The 15440-nt window shown below is 41.0% G+C and overlaps 2 protein-coding genes across 5 annotated transcripts; one reads left to right on the top strand and one right to left on the bottom strand.

Moving 5' to 3' along the window:
• The first annotated feature begins 937 nt into the window (after positions 1–937).
• On the top strand, positions 938–10735 carry vmp1 (vacuole membrane protein 1). Of its 2 annotated transcripts, none has more exons than XM_028961993.1 (12): positions 938–1010; positions 1444–1547; positions 1668–1800; positions 1879–1969; positions 3282–3392; positions 6230–6394; positions 6562–6693; positions 7265–7345; positions 7931–8047; positions 8521–8582; positions 9475–9577; positions 9849–10735. In XM_028961993.1, exons 2-12 carry the CDS (start codon positions 1457–1459, stop codon positions 9990–9992), a joined length of 1230 nt encoding a protein of 409 aa, XP_028817826.1. In that variant the 5' UTR covers positions 938–1010; positions 1444–1456; the 3' UTR covers positions 9993–10735. The 2 variants fall into 2 exon arrangements, with proteins under 2 accessions (XP_028817826.1, XP_028817827.1); XM_028961994.1 differs by having other exon boundaries at positions 961–1010; positions 1410–1547.
• Positions 10736–11123: 388 nt separating this feature from the next.
• On the bottom strand, positions 11124–15159 carry tubd1 (tubulin, delta 1). Of its 3 annotated transcripts, XM_028962095.1 has the most exons (8): positions 14682–15136; positions 14294–14441; positions 13996–14212; positions 13297–13528; positions 12346–12510; positions 12133–12269; positions 11662–11849; positions 11124–11391 (listed from the first exon to the last, which is right to left on the bottom strand). In XM_028962095.1, the coding sequence occupies exons 1-8, from the start codon at positions 14830–14832 to the stop codon at positions 11289–11291; spliced, it is 1341 nt and encodes a 446-aa protein (XP_028817928.1). In that variant the 5' UTR covers positions 14833–15136; the 3' UTR covers positions 11124–11288. The 3 variants fall into 3 exon arrangements, with proteins under 3 accessions (XP_028817928.1, XP_028817929.1, XP_028817930.1); XM_028962096.1 differs by lacking the exon at positions 14294–14441 and having other exon boundaries at positions 14732–15159; XM_028962097.1 differs by lacking the exon at positions 14294–14441 and having other exon boundaries at positions 14682–14798.
• Positions 15160–15440: the final 281 nt, after the last annotated feature.

Raw genomic sequence — 15440 nt, 5'->3', positions numbered from 1 at the left:
ACAAAAATATAAACTTAAAAGAGATATAAGTGGCCTATCCAACAAGGCTTTGAACTGGTCTCCATTTTCTTTCAAAGATCTTCCTTGTGTAGACGTTTTATAAAATAAGATAAGGTCAAGGTCAACCTTTATTAGTCCCACAATTGGGAAATTGCATTTGTCACGGCAGAAATCAGATAGAAAACAGGTAATAGCAGCAAAAAATAAAAATGTATATGTATATATCTACAAATGTGCAATTGGAATCTACACATGTACAATGGGTATAAACCCCATTATGCCTTCAGTTCAGTGGAAACACTTTTATTATGTGCAAGATGCATCCTGAAGCTCCCAGCTTCTGCCTGAGAGATGAATTTATAATTTCTTCAAGGTTTGGAGTTCGTTTACAACTTACTCAGGGTCTGAACGTTAACTAAGAATTAGAAGGCTAGTTGTATTTTGGTGTATTTGGTGTTGTGCTGAGGTGGTAGTAGCCTAGTGGGTAACACACTCGCCTATGAACCAGAAGACCCGGGTTCGAATCCCACTTACTACCAGTGTGTCCCTGAGCAAGACACTTAACCCTAAATTAGGGTTACCCTAAGGGCTCCAGGGAGACTGTCCCTGTAATACTGATTGTAAGTCGCTCTGGATAAGGGCGTCTGATAAATGCTGTAAATGTAAATGTAAAATGTGCTGCTGGGGAAAGTTACTTTGTCTTTGCATTCCTAAATCATCCCTGTCAAAAATATTTACCTGCAATAAAAAAGAACATTATTTCCCCATATACCAAAGGCAAAGAACTCTACCTTGCAAATTGTATAATTTAGGGGGGGAGAGGCATTTCATGCAATTGCCCTTACCAAAACTGAATTAGAACCCCCCCCCCCCCCCCCCCCCCCCGGTGACTCGGTGCGTGAAGGAGAGAGAAGACGATGACGAGGCGGAAGCCGTCGCGCTCGCTTCCGGCCACGTGACCCGGCATTCCAGCGTGCACTCGTTCGCAGGGAGCAGCCGCGGAGGCGAAGGTATGGCCGCGCACCGGGATTACATGACATTTCTGGGGGGCAGGTCGCGTGTTTATTTCGCGTGCTGGTTTCGTCCCCGACAGCGACGTGCTGGCGTGTACGTGGCCCGTAACTTCTCTAAAAGCAGCGTGTCGTGGCCGCTAGTTAGCCGTCGCCGGTTTTGAAAGCTACTGCTAGCAGTAGTTTTGACATTTAGAATCAGTTTTACCAGTCAAGACGGATATTTGGCTGCTTTTTTCGCGACTCGTGAAATGATCGAACAGGACGAGAGGCGGTCAGCTTGTAAAAGAAGTCGCCACCTTTCTAACGCTGTTATGCAGCACTTTTATTTCCTGCTGCTACCCTGCGGCCTTGTCTGCCAGCTCGGGTTAAAGGTCCGATGGGCCGGTTGATGTGGAGCTGGACTCTGGCCGGCCTGCTCTTCTCTCCCCAGGCCCCTACAGCGCATGTTCGATGAGATGGCTGAAAATGGAGTCGAGGGTGAAGGGATGCAGAAGCGTGCTGGACACAGGGGAAAACACAACGGAAGCTTCCCTGGTGGGTCCCTCATTTTCTACCCTCCAGTCCGCACTAAACGTCTGAACGAGGGCAAACTTTGACACTTTTTTACAGTGCTTTACAGGAGAAATGCTTCAGTCCCATATCTGCTGTTTTCAGATTCCTCTCTCAGAGACAGAAAACGGCTTGACCGAGAGGAGCGCCTGTCCTTGGTCCTGTGGAAGAGACCCGTCCGAACACTTCAATATTCCGTCCTAGAAACACTTCTAGTTTTGAGAGAGTGGACGTGGAAGTAAGGCCGTTTCAGCTTTCTTGGTTTTCAGATGTCAGCTTGTGCCGTTTAAAACAAGCCAATTTGTTATGCTTTCAGATTGTGGCATCAGAAACGTACAGTCCTTTTAACCTTGCTGATGTTTGCTGTGTTCTCCATGGCCTACTCCATAGAAGGAGCACATCAGACGGTATGCTGGTGTTTATTTGGGTGTATCGTAGGTACACACCATATACACTGCAATGTATTTACAGCACATGATTTATTCTGGTGAACCCGCACTGGTTAATTCTTTATTTTCCTGTGTTATATATGTAGTTGCACAAGCTTTGAGATGACTAATGAAATAAAATAATTGTCCACAAGGATGCTTTAAGCTAAAGACAGACAGATAATTCACATTGTAAAGTAGGGCTGCACGATTTGGGGAAAAAGACATATTGCGATTATTGAGATCAATATTGCGATATGCGATTGCGATATGATAAAGGACACTTGCTTGTATATCAATGAAAAGTCTCATACTAATAGTGAAATGTTTAATTTCAAAGTGAATTTCAAAGTAACAACTTGAAATGCCCAGTGCTTTCAAAATACAATATTCTACAAAATTAAATAAATCACAAAAAACTCAAACCCTGGTAAGGCTAAACAACTGTTTTGATTATATTTGGCCATTATAAAATTCCGTATTATAGTTCTTACGTTTAACCAAAACGTTGTTTGGAGGCTGACTTGAACAGGGATGCATAGCTTCGCTAGCTTAGCTAAGGTTAAGATTTGTAAACTGAGGTGAATTTCTTTAGGAAACCTTCAAAGTTTGAGAAAAGTTAACTAAACAGCTAAGAACAGTCTAAATAGTTAATGCCTACATTTAGCCAAAACGTTGTTTGGAGGCTGACTTGAACACAGGAATGCATAGCTTCGCTAGCTTAGCCTATCTTAGCTAAGGTTAAGACTTATAAAACGGGTTTTTCCTAATGGCCAAATGTATTCATTGTATTCAATTGTCCAGCCTTACCTATGAAATGTAATCCCCCGGAATCTGGTTTGGAGTGTACAGCGGTTTGTACAGCCCCAAGCAGCACAAGAGTGAGGCATTTTTATGCACTTCTCTCCATAGACATGTATATGCTTCACGCCACAGCAGCGCCTCTCGCAATATGGCGGCGACGTTGACGTACGATGCAGCGCGTCATGCGGCGTCTAACCATATGTCTCCGAATCGAAAGTCATGTGACCAAACACGTCACATCCGACTGAAGTGAGACTTCAGTCAGCTCGCAAACTTTGAGAAAATGAGAGAATGGATCGGATATGTTGCCGATCCAATCCATGTACTAATCATTTAAATCGCAGCTTTTTGCATTCATGTAATCGCACAGACTGACATCGCGATTACGATTGCGATTAGATTAATCGTGCAGCACTATTGTAAAGCATTGGTCTTATCTTTTGATAACAATATTGTGTTGAAATAAAAATGTTTCCCATTTTTACAGTATGTACAGTACTTGGAAAAGAAATTCTTGTGGTGTGCCTACTGGGTAGGCTTGGGTGTCCTGTCATCTGTTGGCCTCGGAACAGGTCTCCACACCTTTCTCCTTTACTTGGTAAGGTTATATGTGTCTGTGTTTGTAGCACGTTGCTGCTGTTGTGCCTTTTTGAGCTAGTGGATTACTATAAACAGACACAGCGTTGGGGAGGTTGTTAATAGAGCACTAGTAATATTCCAAAAAGTTTTGGTCATTGTCATTGAAATCTGAATGTATAACGAAGAACATAGTTCCTGAAAGATTGTGCGAGAAACATTTTACTACGTTTACAACGTTTAAAAGTAGCACGGGTCTATTTATCTTTGCTGGCTTGGAGCTTCAGTGTCTCCTTTTAAAAGTCGTGTAAATCGCAGCTGATGATCTACGCTGGAACCTGATTGGGTCTGTTTTACTCGAGCTCGTGTTGCACAAACTTGGAGGAAGAAACAAGTTAAGCTTTTCAGGGTTTTCATAAATGTAGTTAAACAATTATTTGGTAAATTGTGCTTTTTGTGAAGTTTGACCCCCAAATTTGCACAGGAATGTCAGAGAACATATGGTTATGAAAATGTAAACGTTACATCCTCCTGGCTGTTGCTTTACTGCTGTAATGTGAATAGAACAGAAAAGAAGCACACTTAGAATATAATTATTATATCATTTTAATCATAATTAATAATGAGACACAGCACACCACACGGTGACACAACGAAATGTGTCCTCTGCTTTTAACCATCACCGTTGGTGAGCAGTGGGCAGCCATGACAGGCGCCCGGGGAGCAGTGTGTGGGGATGGTGCGTCGCTGGACCCGCAACCATTAGATTACGAGTCCACTTCCTTACCCCTTAGGCCACCACTGCCTCAAATGTGGGTGTAAAGGTATAATAAGTTACATTTTAAATATGAACAAAGTATTGTTTAAAAAGTCTGACTTAGTATGACAGTATGCTTTAGATATGACTGTTAAATATTGAATAAATATTGACAGAATGACTTAAGACTTGGCATTTGTTACATTTTTGAATCAGTCAGGTTTTTCTGGCAGTGATTTTTTTTCCCATTTGCAATTCTGTGGTAAAGTCATATGGTATTTTGTCATGGAGATTGTATTTCTGACCATGTGGTGAGGATCTGGGCTCTGCATGGTGGAAATGAAACTATGGTTGTGCCTGCTTTCACAAGATCCACCACAGCACTAATCTACATTATAAGGATGTTTGCCATTGCACAATAGAGGACATTTAGGAAGCCATGGCAGACCCTGTCTTCAGAGTTAGATTTGTTTGATTTTAGGTTTCAGAATAAAGACCCTTGGCTCCTGTCTTCTGTCAAATATAAGCTATACTGATATATATTTTAAATAGTTTATCAGTTGGGAGATCCGGACTTTTCCAACTGTAGTAATTTGACCTCCTTGCGTGTCGTGACCTGACAGACCAGTCAGGCGTTCTCTCATTAGGAATTGCTGACGTCAGTTTTCCAGAAGGACAGGAATACTCATGACCAAGTGAAATTGCAGTGGAGTCATACAGTAAAATTATATTCAGCTACATAGTTTTAAATTTAAATACTCCAGCAAGGCTCTTATTCCCTGCTGGAAATTCCAAAAGAAATGACCGATGAGTGAGGTGAAGCTCTGCTCATAAGTTTCCATCCAGGTTTCCAGCTATTATTAATGTAATGTAGATTTGTAAACAAAGTGGCAAATTAAGACTGCACATATAAGCAGGAAAATATAAAGATTTGTGCAATAAATTGACCTTTTGTTGAAAAAGTGGTGTAGGGATTGAACACAGAGTATAAGCACAATATACCTGCTTCTACATTTACAGCATTTTTCAGCATGCTTCTACATACTGAGAGCTACATATAAGCAAGTGATGAGTATAATGTTACACAGCACTGTGCCAGTATAATGTTGTAAAGGGTGTGAGCAGTTTAGAAAGAATGCCATTTAATATGCCTCCCACAGAACAGGTTTTTTTAGGGGGTTCAGGAGGCACAATAACGTCCTTGAACATAAGTGCTCATTTGTCATTCTCTCAGAGGTAGTGGGGGCAGCAGACCCGCATTATACACTAAACTGGCCATTGGTTTTTGTTTTACCGTGACCAGTGCCTAAAAACAAAACTGTCACAACGGCAATGGTTTGTGACTTACTGCAGTTTCAGTTTTAGCTGCAAGGTTGATGCATGGCAGTTTTAGGTTCTTTTAAAATGGTGAATTGTCATATAAGAACACATTTTATCTATTATTATTATTATTAATTACAGAAAACTGCATTTGTGTGTAACTGTTGCTTTCACAACAGTTTTGTTATGTTGTGTGTAGCAGTAAAACGTGTTTGGGGGGTTTGCTTGGAGCAGTTCAAAGCAACTCTTTGGTTCATACATTAATCTGCATAAATGGGCCATTTATTATAATGTATTAATTTTCTAGTATTCTAGACATGCATTCTTAGTCTATGACTAGCCAAAACATTTTCCTTTCATCGTAGTCCCAGAACTATAACACCTTCTGACTGAAGGGATCATTTCTAAACAGGTATAAAGTCTTGTCCTGCACGTGAGCAGTGCCAGACAAATGCGTCATAATGGGTAATATGCTCATTATTACACCAGCAGTTTCAAGCTCTGTGTTTTCTCGGGACATTTATGTCTGGGCTTTATTACTGTAATTGATCAGTTTATTGAATTTTAAACATACTTTGGTAGCGTTAAAACACCTTATGGAGCCTAAGCCTGTTCATTTGTTTTTACCGTCCTTTAGGTGCACACCTTCTAAAACATGTAGAAGATTATAATATAGATTATGATTGTGTAAGATCACTAGGTATAAAATTGTGTGTGTGTATATGTGAATAAACTATAAAAATCTAGAGCTTCAGATGGTAAACATTTTACCATCTCCTCAGGGCCCGCATATAGCCTCTGTGACACTGGCAGCATATGAGTGTGGCTCAGTGGACTTCCCCGAGCCTCCGTACCCTGACCAGATTCTGTGTCCTGAGGGCGAGGTGCAGGGCGGCGTTTCGCTCTGGGCCATCATCTCCAAGGTCCGACTGGAGGCCTGCATGTGGGTGAGTCTTGCAAAAGAAAAAAAACAATGTTCTCCATATTACTAAATGGGGACGTTTATGTGTTGTTTTCTTCAGAGTCTTGGGTTTGTTCAGCAAAGGCTTTGTAAATTGTTTGGTGAAAATTGCTCTCATCACGGTTGATATGACTGGGTGCTTTATTTGTTTAGGGTGCAGGTACTGCCATTGGGGAGCTGCCTCCCTACTTCATGGCACGGGCGGCGCGGCTCTCTGGGGCAGAGCCAGATGATGAGGAATATGAGGAATTTGAAGAGATGCTAGAACAGTCAGAAAACCCACGGGTAAGCTAGCGTACAATATATATATATATTTTTTTTTAAATGAAATGATCGCTCAACTGGACAGTGTAGTCAATCCCAATTATATAAGAATTAGGAAGGAGTGCAATTTTATTTTTTGGGGGGATGGGGGGGTCAGACACCTTTTCATCTTTTTTGTCTGATATGCAGATCAAACCATGCAGTTCATTTAGTGATTTTACTAAAAGTCCCTCCTCTGTGTTCCAGTAATGCTCATTGAAAACAGGGTGAGTCAGACCCTAAGACCTAATATCTTATCATAGCCTGTTAGGACAGAGTGGAAGTCTCTCTCACTTTTTATTTTGCTTCTTGGAAGGGTCTAGAATTGCCACTCATCCCAAATACTCTTAACATTATAAATAATATCAAATTAAATTAATGTTGAGGTTTGACTTGTCCCCTTCCACGATTATTGCCTGTGAAATGTAGTTATATCATGAAGGCCCGAATATGGTGTTGCTGTAAGGTTCCAGCTACTCTGGAAACCTGGGTTAAAGGCTGGGTGGGGTGGCTCCTCTCCCTTTGCTGTAACATTAAATAGTTTCTTTTATAGGATTTTGCAACTAGAGCAAAACTGGCTGTTCAACATATTGTGCAGAAAGTTGGATTCTTTGGCATACTCGCCTGTGCCTCTGTAAGTATACATAATGACATGGTTTAATGCCCAAATCATTTACTTCGTTAATATTGCTAATACTACTTTCTCAGTGTCATTGTAATATTTCTGTGAAATGCTCAATGTTTGATCAGAACGGGAAGATTATAAAATGGTGAAATCCTCATTATTCTACTTTCTAATTAAAGGGGGGTTGTGGTAGCCTAGTGTGTTAGGAAGCGGACTCGTATTCGGAAGGTTGCGGATTCGCATCCCGAAAAGCCAAGGTGCCACTGAGCAAAACACACACTTTCATGGGTGCCCTCTGCTCATAAAGGGTGATTGGATAAACGCAAAGGGAAATTTCTTTGTCTGCACCATCTGCTGTGCTGTGTATCACAATGACAATCACTTCACTTTGATTAAATGTGCCTATGCATTCATGGGCATTTTTCAGAACCTACAGTCAGTGTCAGTAATGTAAAGCTGCACCTTTTATAATCAACGACAAAAAGTGTGTGAACCATTTGTTCAGTGAGCATAAGGCAGTTTTTAAGTAGACTGTAGTATTATGATGGAGGCAACAATACATGCTTACCAAAATGAGCTTTTCTTGTTCTGCAGATCCCAAACCCACTGTTTGACCTAGCTGGCATCACATGCGGACACTTTCTGGTGCCATTTTGGACCTTCTTTGGAGCAACTTTAATTGGCAAAGCAGTCATTAAAATGCACATTCAGGTAATATGCTGTTCTAACTACTCAAGCTGCTGACACATGATTGGCACTTTTAATTTTCAAATAAAGTATAATGGGGTCCTATGTTGAGTTTCGATCATTTGAGATTTTACAATCATTTGCCAGGATGTGGTTTCTGCTCTAGTCCATATAAATCACTTGAATTCTCTTACCTGTAAAATTATTCCTCCATAAAATTGACCTCATCAAATGACTAACCAGACCCTGGCTCAGTTCAAACTGCTGTAATTCCCCCCACTACTTGAGTCACACGCAGCTGTGACTTTTTTCAGGTCAGGGGTTGAGGTGGGTATTCCCACAGACCCCCTGGTTTTATTTATGTCTGGCTGGTGGACATTAATCCCTATGCCCCCAGCATTGCCTGTCTTGTTGCCATTGCCTCCTAGTATACTGCACACATCACGAACAGTTGAATCACTGTCTGAGGGCTTGTGTCCATCTCTTTCTTCTCACAGAAACTGTTCGTTATCATTACATTCAGCAAGCACATAGTGGAGCAGATGGTGTCTCTTATGGGGTGAGTAATCAAACCCTTTTGAGGGGGTTGGGGTAACATTTTTCATTGTGTGAACTCCGTGTGAGGTTTCAAATTAAGTGTATTTGTATGATTCATGAGTTAATTTACCTGCCATTTACCATGCCATTTTTTTACCTGTGGACTTTGTGAAAATTCTTGAAACCCTGGACTGAATAAGTTGGATTAGAAAATCAATGGATTGACTGTTAAATGGTTAACAAAGATCGGCAGTCCGCTGACAAACTCCACTGATAAGTACTGCTCAGCAAAACCAAAAAATGAAGCTAAGCTCTTGACTGCACAAGGACACTTCTGAGTTAAACTGCGTCAATTAATTGCTGTAAGACCATGTTCCGGAAAGTGGGTGTTGGCCATGACTCATGCATCATGACTGTCTTTCCTGTACTCATTCTGATGAGCTTGACCAGGAAATTAATTCCAAATATGCATTATATACAACACAAATGGTAGTAACACGTGTATGACACAAGCCTTTTCAATAAGGGCCCTTATTCGATTACTCTAATTGTTATTTATTTCTACATACATAGTGTAACATTAGCATGTGTTAAATTGATGGGCTCCTAATATGGCCTTGGTAGAGGAGGAGAGCAGCGTTCCCCCTTACTCTCTGGGTGGTGGCCACGTCTTTGTGTAATGCAGTGATGACACAAGATCGACTCACTTCCCCATTAATTGGCTGAAACCAGTTCTGGCAGGGGTAAGAGCGATATAAGAGAAGGGCTCACTGGTCTTGTTCAGCATTCAGCTGAGGCTCTCTTGAGGACCCACCATGGGTTTTGTCACGGTATACCGGGGCTGTAACTCCCAGACCTTCTCCTTTCACTGTGGTGAGTAGCTTTGCTTTGTGTGTGTTCTGCTTTCTGTACAGCGCTGTCCCAGGAGTGGGGCCATCCCTTCAGAAGCCTTTTAGCGAGTACCTGGAAGCCCAGAGAACCAAGCTGCACCACCGAGCTGGAGAAGGCAGTCCTGCTGTAAGCATTTTTTCTTTCTTCTATCCTTCTACGTATTGACCTGGATAGCTTCTGAGCTATCTGTGAGCCCCACGTTAATGTCACAGTTTATGCGAGTTTAGTTGTGATTTTGTGTACGATGACTTTTAATAGTTAAAAATTCAGTGGAGGGCGTTGTGACCAATGATGTCAACATCAGACTCTAGCCATAAGGGAATCATGTTATAATAATGTAAACCACTTGAAAATGACACAAAGGAGTTGAAAGGGGTTATTTATTCTTTCCTTACAGGGCGAGAGCTGGCTATCGTGGGTCTTTGAGAAAATAGTGCTCATCATGGTCTGTTACTTTATTTACTCCATCATTAATTCAATGGCGCAAAGCTACGCAAAACGACTTCAGCAGAAGAAGTACTGTGAGGACAAGAGCAAATGAAACAGTCCTCCAGCTAACTCCGTGGCTTCCATCTGGATGGATGAGAAAGAAAAAAACTCATGAAGCTGAATGTTCAGAATGTTCTGCTGCCTTTGGTCTCTTTAGTTTGTATAGATCTTGTGTGTGTGTGTGTGTGTGTGTCAGGGGTGACCTTAATTAAACAAGAATAATTAGTTAATTTATCAATTTGTAATTCTTCTCCGGACTTAGCGAAACAGCATCTTTTTTTTTTTACTTAAATGTCTTATGCAAAATGGGGGAATTAACTGAGGTCTTATTTTATTGTGTGTATTGTACTCTGTATGAATGGCCAGAACCTGACATGTTGAGGGGAAGGAATACTGATGGTTTCACTGATTAATATAAAGTTAAACGCTTATTTTAATTTTACAAAAATAGCAATATCAAGTCGGATTAACATGGTATTGACATTTTGCACATTCTGTGAGTGGTTCTTTTTGATGGTGTTTCTTGAAGCCTGGAAAGGAAATGGTAACAGTGTGTACAACTTTTTTTTTTTTTCATTTTGTAAATGTCAGATCAGAGACTAAAATGCCTCGTTAAATTAACTTTTTTTTCCCCCCTTGCCTGGATTCGTTTTTGTCTCCCATCTGCTGTGATGTTTTGTAAAACGTTTTAGGAACTGGAACTATAATTGTTAGATAACTTGTAAGGTAACTTGTTGCTGTAGAAATAAAGTAGAAGTAATACATACAGATTTTTTTTATTACTTCCAAAAAATCTTTTGGTTCCAGACCTCTTTTTGTTAGTTTATTTCTACAAGGTGCTACCCTCCCCAAGATGGTTCTGGCTGCTGAAGGTAAGTTGTCAGCTACTGGAATATACAGAGTTGCAAATGAAATATCATGTATTCACTGCATTTTTATGGATGTTTTATGGAACATTATGTTAGTGTGGATGGGGACCCTGTCCGGATTCATCGCAGTCAAGATTTTTATTTTTTCAGAATATTCCATCCTGTCGGATAGCTTATCAGACTGGTGTTGGCTCTTTTATGGTAAAGCAACAACAGTCTGTAGGCTGTCTGACATTTTGGGCTGAAGCAGCAGGTGAATTGTGATGTCTGCACGTTGTGTACTCTTATGTGTGAAAATGATTAAACTTAAGACATTTTAATACAGAAATCTGCCCATTCTTTAATTTCTCAACATTCCACTTTACATTTTGTAATGTTCGATGAAGCTTTATTTACAGAGCAAAGAGAAAGGGTCATCAAAGTGCAATAAACTCACGATTCAAATTTTGAATCATATTTAACCTTGAGAGAAACCTCCATCAGAAATGAGTGTAGCTAGATATGACCTGCTCAAGGACTGTAAAACTATCCAGGAAATCCTCTTCTGAAATCCCAAATTTTGTGTACTGATGAATGTATGCCCTGTCAAATAAAGATCCATCAAAGAGGGAAATGTAAGTCCACAAAGAACAACACTTGTCACATCCATTCCATGATTCCACAACCCAGGCCAAGGAAATCCTGAGGCTCATAGCAAAGATCGTTTAAAAAACCATAAACATGAACTGTGTTGTATTAATGAAGAGTATTCAGGTCAAAAGGTCTAAAAATGCAGAATGTTTAAATTGTATAAGCTATAAGTGTAGAATGTATGTAATTGAGAACTTTTTTTTGAGAAGCTATTAACCTTACCTGGAAGCAAACATATTCCACGCTTTCCCAACTATGTAATCCAAGGGTTTCAGCAAAGATTGGCTGTTACTGACCAGAGTGGCAGCCTTCTCATATCCATTAAATGAAACCGTGGAATTCCAGGTACTGAAGGCCTCTTCCACTGGAAGCCAGGGTGTGTAAAGTCCAGGGTCTTTAAAACTGGCTGCCTTGCAAAAATAAAATGTGACATTTGGAAAACGTCTCACCGTCCAGTTTACTGGCAAAAATATGGTTTTGGGATTTTTTTTTCCCACCTTTCCAATGCTTTTCCATGTTTGTAATATGAAAGTATAGCCTGTTTCTACAGTTTTGTCCTGTTTTTTGGTGTTATCCCAATTTCACATCAGGACCAAAAAATGGATAATATGTATAGATGCTATAATTTCACATACAATCCATAAAAAAATGTTCTGCCAAAAGTGCTCAAAAATGAGAAAACTACTTGCCTGCATCTGCACTTGCAACATCTTTTCCTCGTAATATGAGTAGGTTTGCCAAGGATGTGTTGAAGCCCAACTGTTGTGAATTTCGCGCTCTCTCATTTCCAGTCCTGCCTGTGGCGGGCACACACACCTTCCAGTCAATACCTGAGAGGGAAATAAGATGAAATAAGCTTCCCAGAACTTCACCCTTACACACCCTGCAACGTTTAAGGGTCCACACCTTCTTCCATCTTGGAATCAGCCACAAGCATCTGGCGCAAGTGCTTCAGCAAGCCAGGCCAGGTGAAGCTGCTGTAGGCCAGGGAGGAGGTGGACATCTGAGGGATGTTATACACACTTAGCAATTTGTATTCAGGGTGATTGACCAGACAGCTCAGCAATTCACCTGTGGACAAAACATAAATTGGCATTAAACCAACAAATCTATATTTCCAAACCTCACATTTTATTATTTTTGTAAGATTGTTTTTAAAGCCCATATAAATTTACTGCCAGCATACATGAATAGGCAAGGATCTCATGATACGACATGTATCATGATACATGAGTCATGATGCGATTATATCACAATATATTTATATACTGTACAAATGTAATATTTTACAGTTCACTTAATATATATAGAATCAGCTGAAAAACAAGATGCTGTGATTAGTCTGTCTTGTTTTACAATTACACTCTGCCTGAGATGCCAAGCAGTACGTTGCCAGCTGTACAGCGCCATCTACAGGAGTGGAGGTGGTAGTATGTGGTAGTAGCCTAGTGGGTAACACACTCGCCTATGAACCAGAAGACCCGGGTTCGAATCCCACTTACTACCATTGTGTCCCTGAGCAAGACACTTAACCCTAAATTGCTCCAGGGAGACTGTCCCTGTAACTACTGATTGTAAGTCGCTCTGGATAAGGGCGTCTGATAAATGCTGTAAATGTAAATGTAAATGGAGGTTGTAGTCGCTGACTCTGCTGACCTCACTAAAGAACCTCAGGATGGACTAAATAATAAAAAAATATCGATATTTGATGTGCCTGTATCGATACAATATCGACACCATGTAAAATTTTGCATGATATATTACAGGTATCGATATTTTCTAACATCCCAAGTGTGTATTTTTTTCGGCTTCTTTGTCTTGGCAGATTATCTTCAAATTTAAGATTCTGTCACTAACCTATAGGGTTTCTGCTGTACAGGCCAGCCAAACTGCTTGTATATGTAGGCTGGAGCACGCTTCCAAGGTGGTGGGCGATGACCTTATTCACATCACTGAAAGAAATGTGTTTGATGTTCAAGAGCTGGGAGCATATTCGGTGCACCGTGTCATTCTCATGAACCAAAATGGCATCAGAGAACTGGTAGAGATGAGAGAGCGTGAGCACAGAGTTGTAGTTCTGGACAATGACCTAAAAGAGAACAAAGTAGAAATCAAGCAACACTAAGAATCAGATGTTGAAACAGACACATACAGAATCACCAAGAAAGTAGTGATCGTCCTTCCACTTCTCCTGTTACGGGTCGCCACAGCGGACCAACCTGACCTGGCAAACGTTTTCCACCAGATGCCCTTCCTGACGCAACCCTCCCCATTTACCCAGGCTTGGGACTGGTAACAAGAAACATTTTTCAATATGTTTTGGTTTATATAGGAGATTTCAATAATTCCACTTTTTACATTTTAATGGAGTCATATTGTATTAATCACCTTAAAGTGGCCTTCAAAAATACAGTGGGATGGGCCTTTCAACTTTTGGACAAGCAAATATACATAACCGAATATATGTTGAATGAACCTATGAAAACATGTTCTATGTAACTTTTACTACAATCTTGAGTGAGAAAATTACTCAAGTAATTTTTTTGTGTCCCTTACCTCCCCTGTGTTGTACGGCCAGGTCACATGATTGAGAAAGAGGGAATGAGGGTACATGTCCCGCAGACACTGAGTGACATAAGTACCCGTTCCAGACCCTGTGCCCCCAGCCATGCTCATTACTGTTAGGATCCCAGAGAGGCGGTCACAGTGCTCCACCTCTTTTTGTACAAGGTCTTGGATTGCCTCTTCATGACTGGGCCCGTGAACACAAAACCTGCAAAATAAAACCATGGGGTTGTCACAAATAGGCTCTCGGGTCCAGTTTGTGTCCTCCATTCATGAACATCGTCCTCACCCATTAGCCCAGTTATTGCCAGAGCCCTGTTTCTGAGAGAAGTGTGCTTTGTCGCTGTATTTCCATTTGCCAGATTTAGCTGCTTTTGTGATGATCTGAGAAATGACTTTTGGCTCCATATCAACAAGCACTGCGCGTGCAACCAGCTCTGCATGCAAATCAAAGTGACAGAAGACAAAGACTATGAGGCAATAAATACTATAATTAAAATTGCAGTTTGACTATACAAACACCGCACGTGCATTTTTTATTTTTACAAACTACAACTAAAGTGGCACATGCACCACGGGATGCATGCCGTACATGTAAAGGGTCAAACTAACCCACACTGTTCTCATAGTAATCGCAGGTAAAATGTAAACTGTAAAAAACAACAACAACTCTGCACCTTCACTCGGCCCGTCTCTGAAGAATCGCTCCCGGCTGCAGTCCCCATACCTCTTCTCCCTGGCATCGCTAGAGTCCCTGCAGAGCACGCCGAACAGCTCCTGGCCGACCTGGTTTCCACACTGGCCCAGCTGCACAGTCACCACGGACATGTTGACTGGTCGCCCAGACTCAAACTAGGCAATCAATCTTGGACAATGCATTAAGCTTGCATTTGGCTTCTTTTTTTCTCACAAAAAGTTCAAATGACTATTTTATCTATGTTACCGAAACCTGCAAGTCTAACGATCCCCAAATACGTTGTATTTACATAGGCAGACGTCATCATTTCACGGTCTGAATCACAACGATCAAAAATGAATCTAACCCGGAGGACAAAACATTTCTTCTTTTTTTAAAATAAAAGTTCAGGATCTCTTATTCACGGTTTCATCCCGTGCGGCACTTAGATACAACACGAACAAAATGTACCATTTACATTTACAGCATTTATCAGACGCCCTTACCCAGAGCGACTTACAGTCAGTAGTGACAGGGACAGTCCCCCCTGGAGACACTCAGGGTTAAGTGTCTTGCTCAGGGACACAATGGTAGTAAGTGGGATTTGAACCTGGGTCTTCTGGTTCATAGGCGAGTGTGTTACCAGCTAGGATACTACCACCCGTTTAGAAAAAATATCTAGTTAATAATTTGAGAAACGCTCTTGTTTAGGAAACCACTGGGACTTTTATTCTGACTCCATGTTGAATTCACTTCCGGG

The sequence above is a fragment of the Denticeps clupeoides genome, chromosome 19 (assembly GCF_900700375.1).
Source record: "Denticeps clupeoides chromosome 19, fDenClu1.1, whole genome shotgun sequence".
In the NCBI taxonomy this organism is placed as follows: Eukaryota; Metazoa; Chordata; class Actinopteri; order Clupeiformes; family Denticipitidae; genus Denticeps; species Denticeps clupeoides.
Note: the sequence above shows the minus strand (reverse complement) of the source record. Positions and strands in the feature narration are given on the sequence as shown.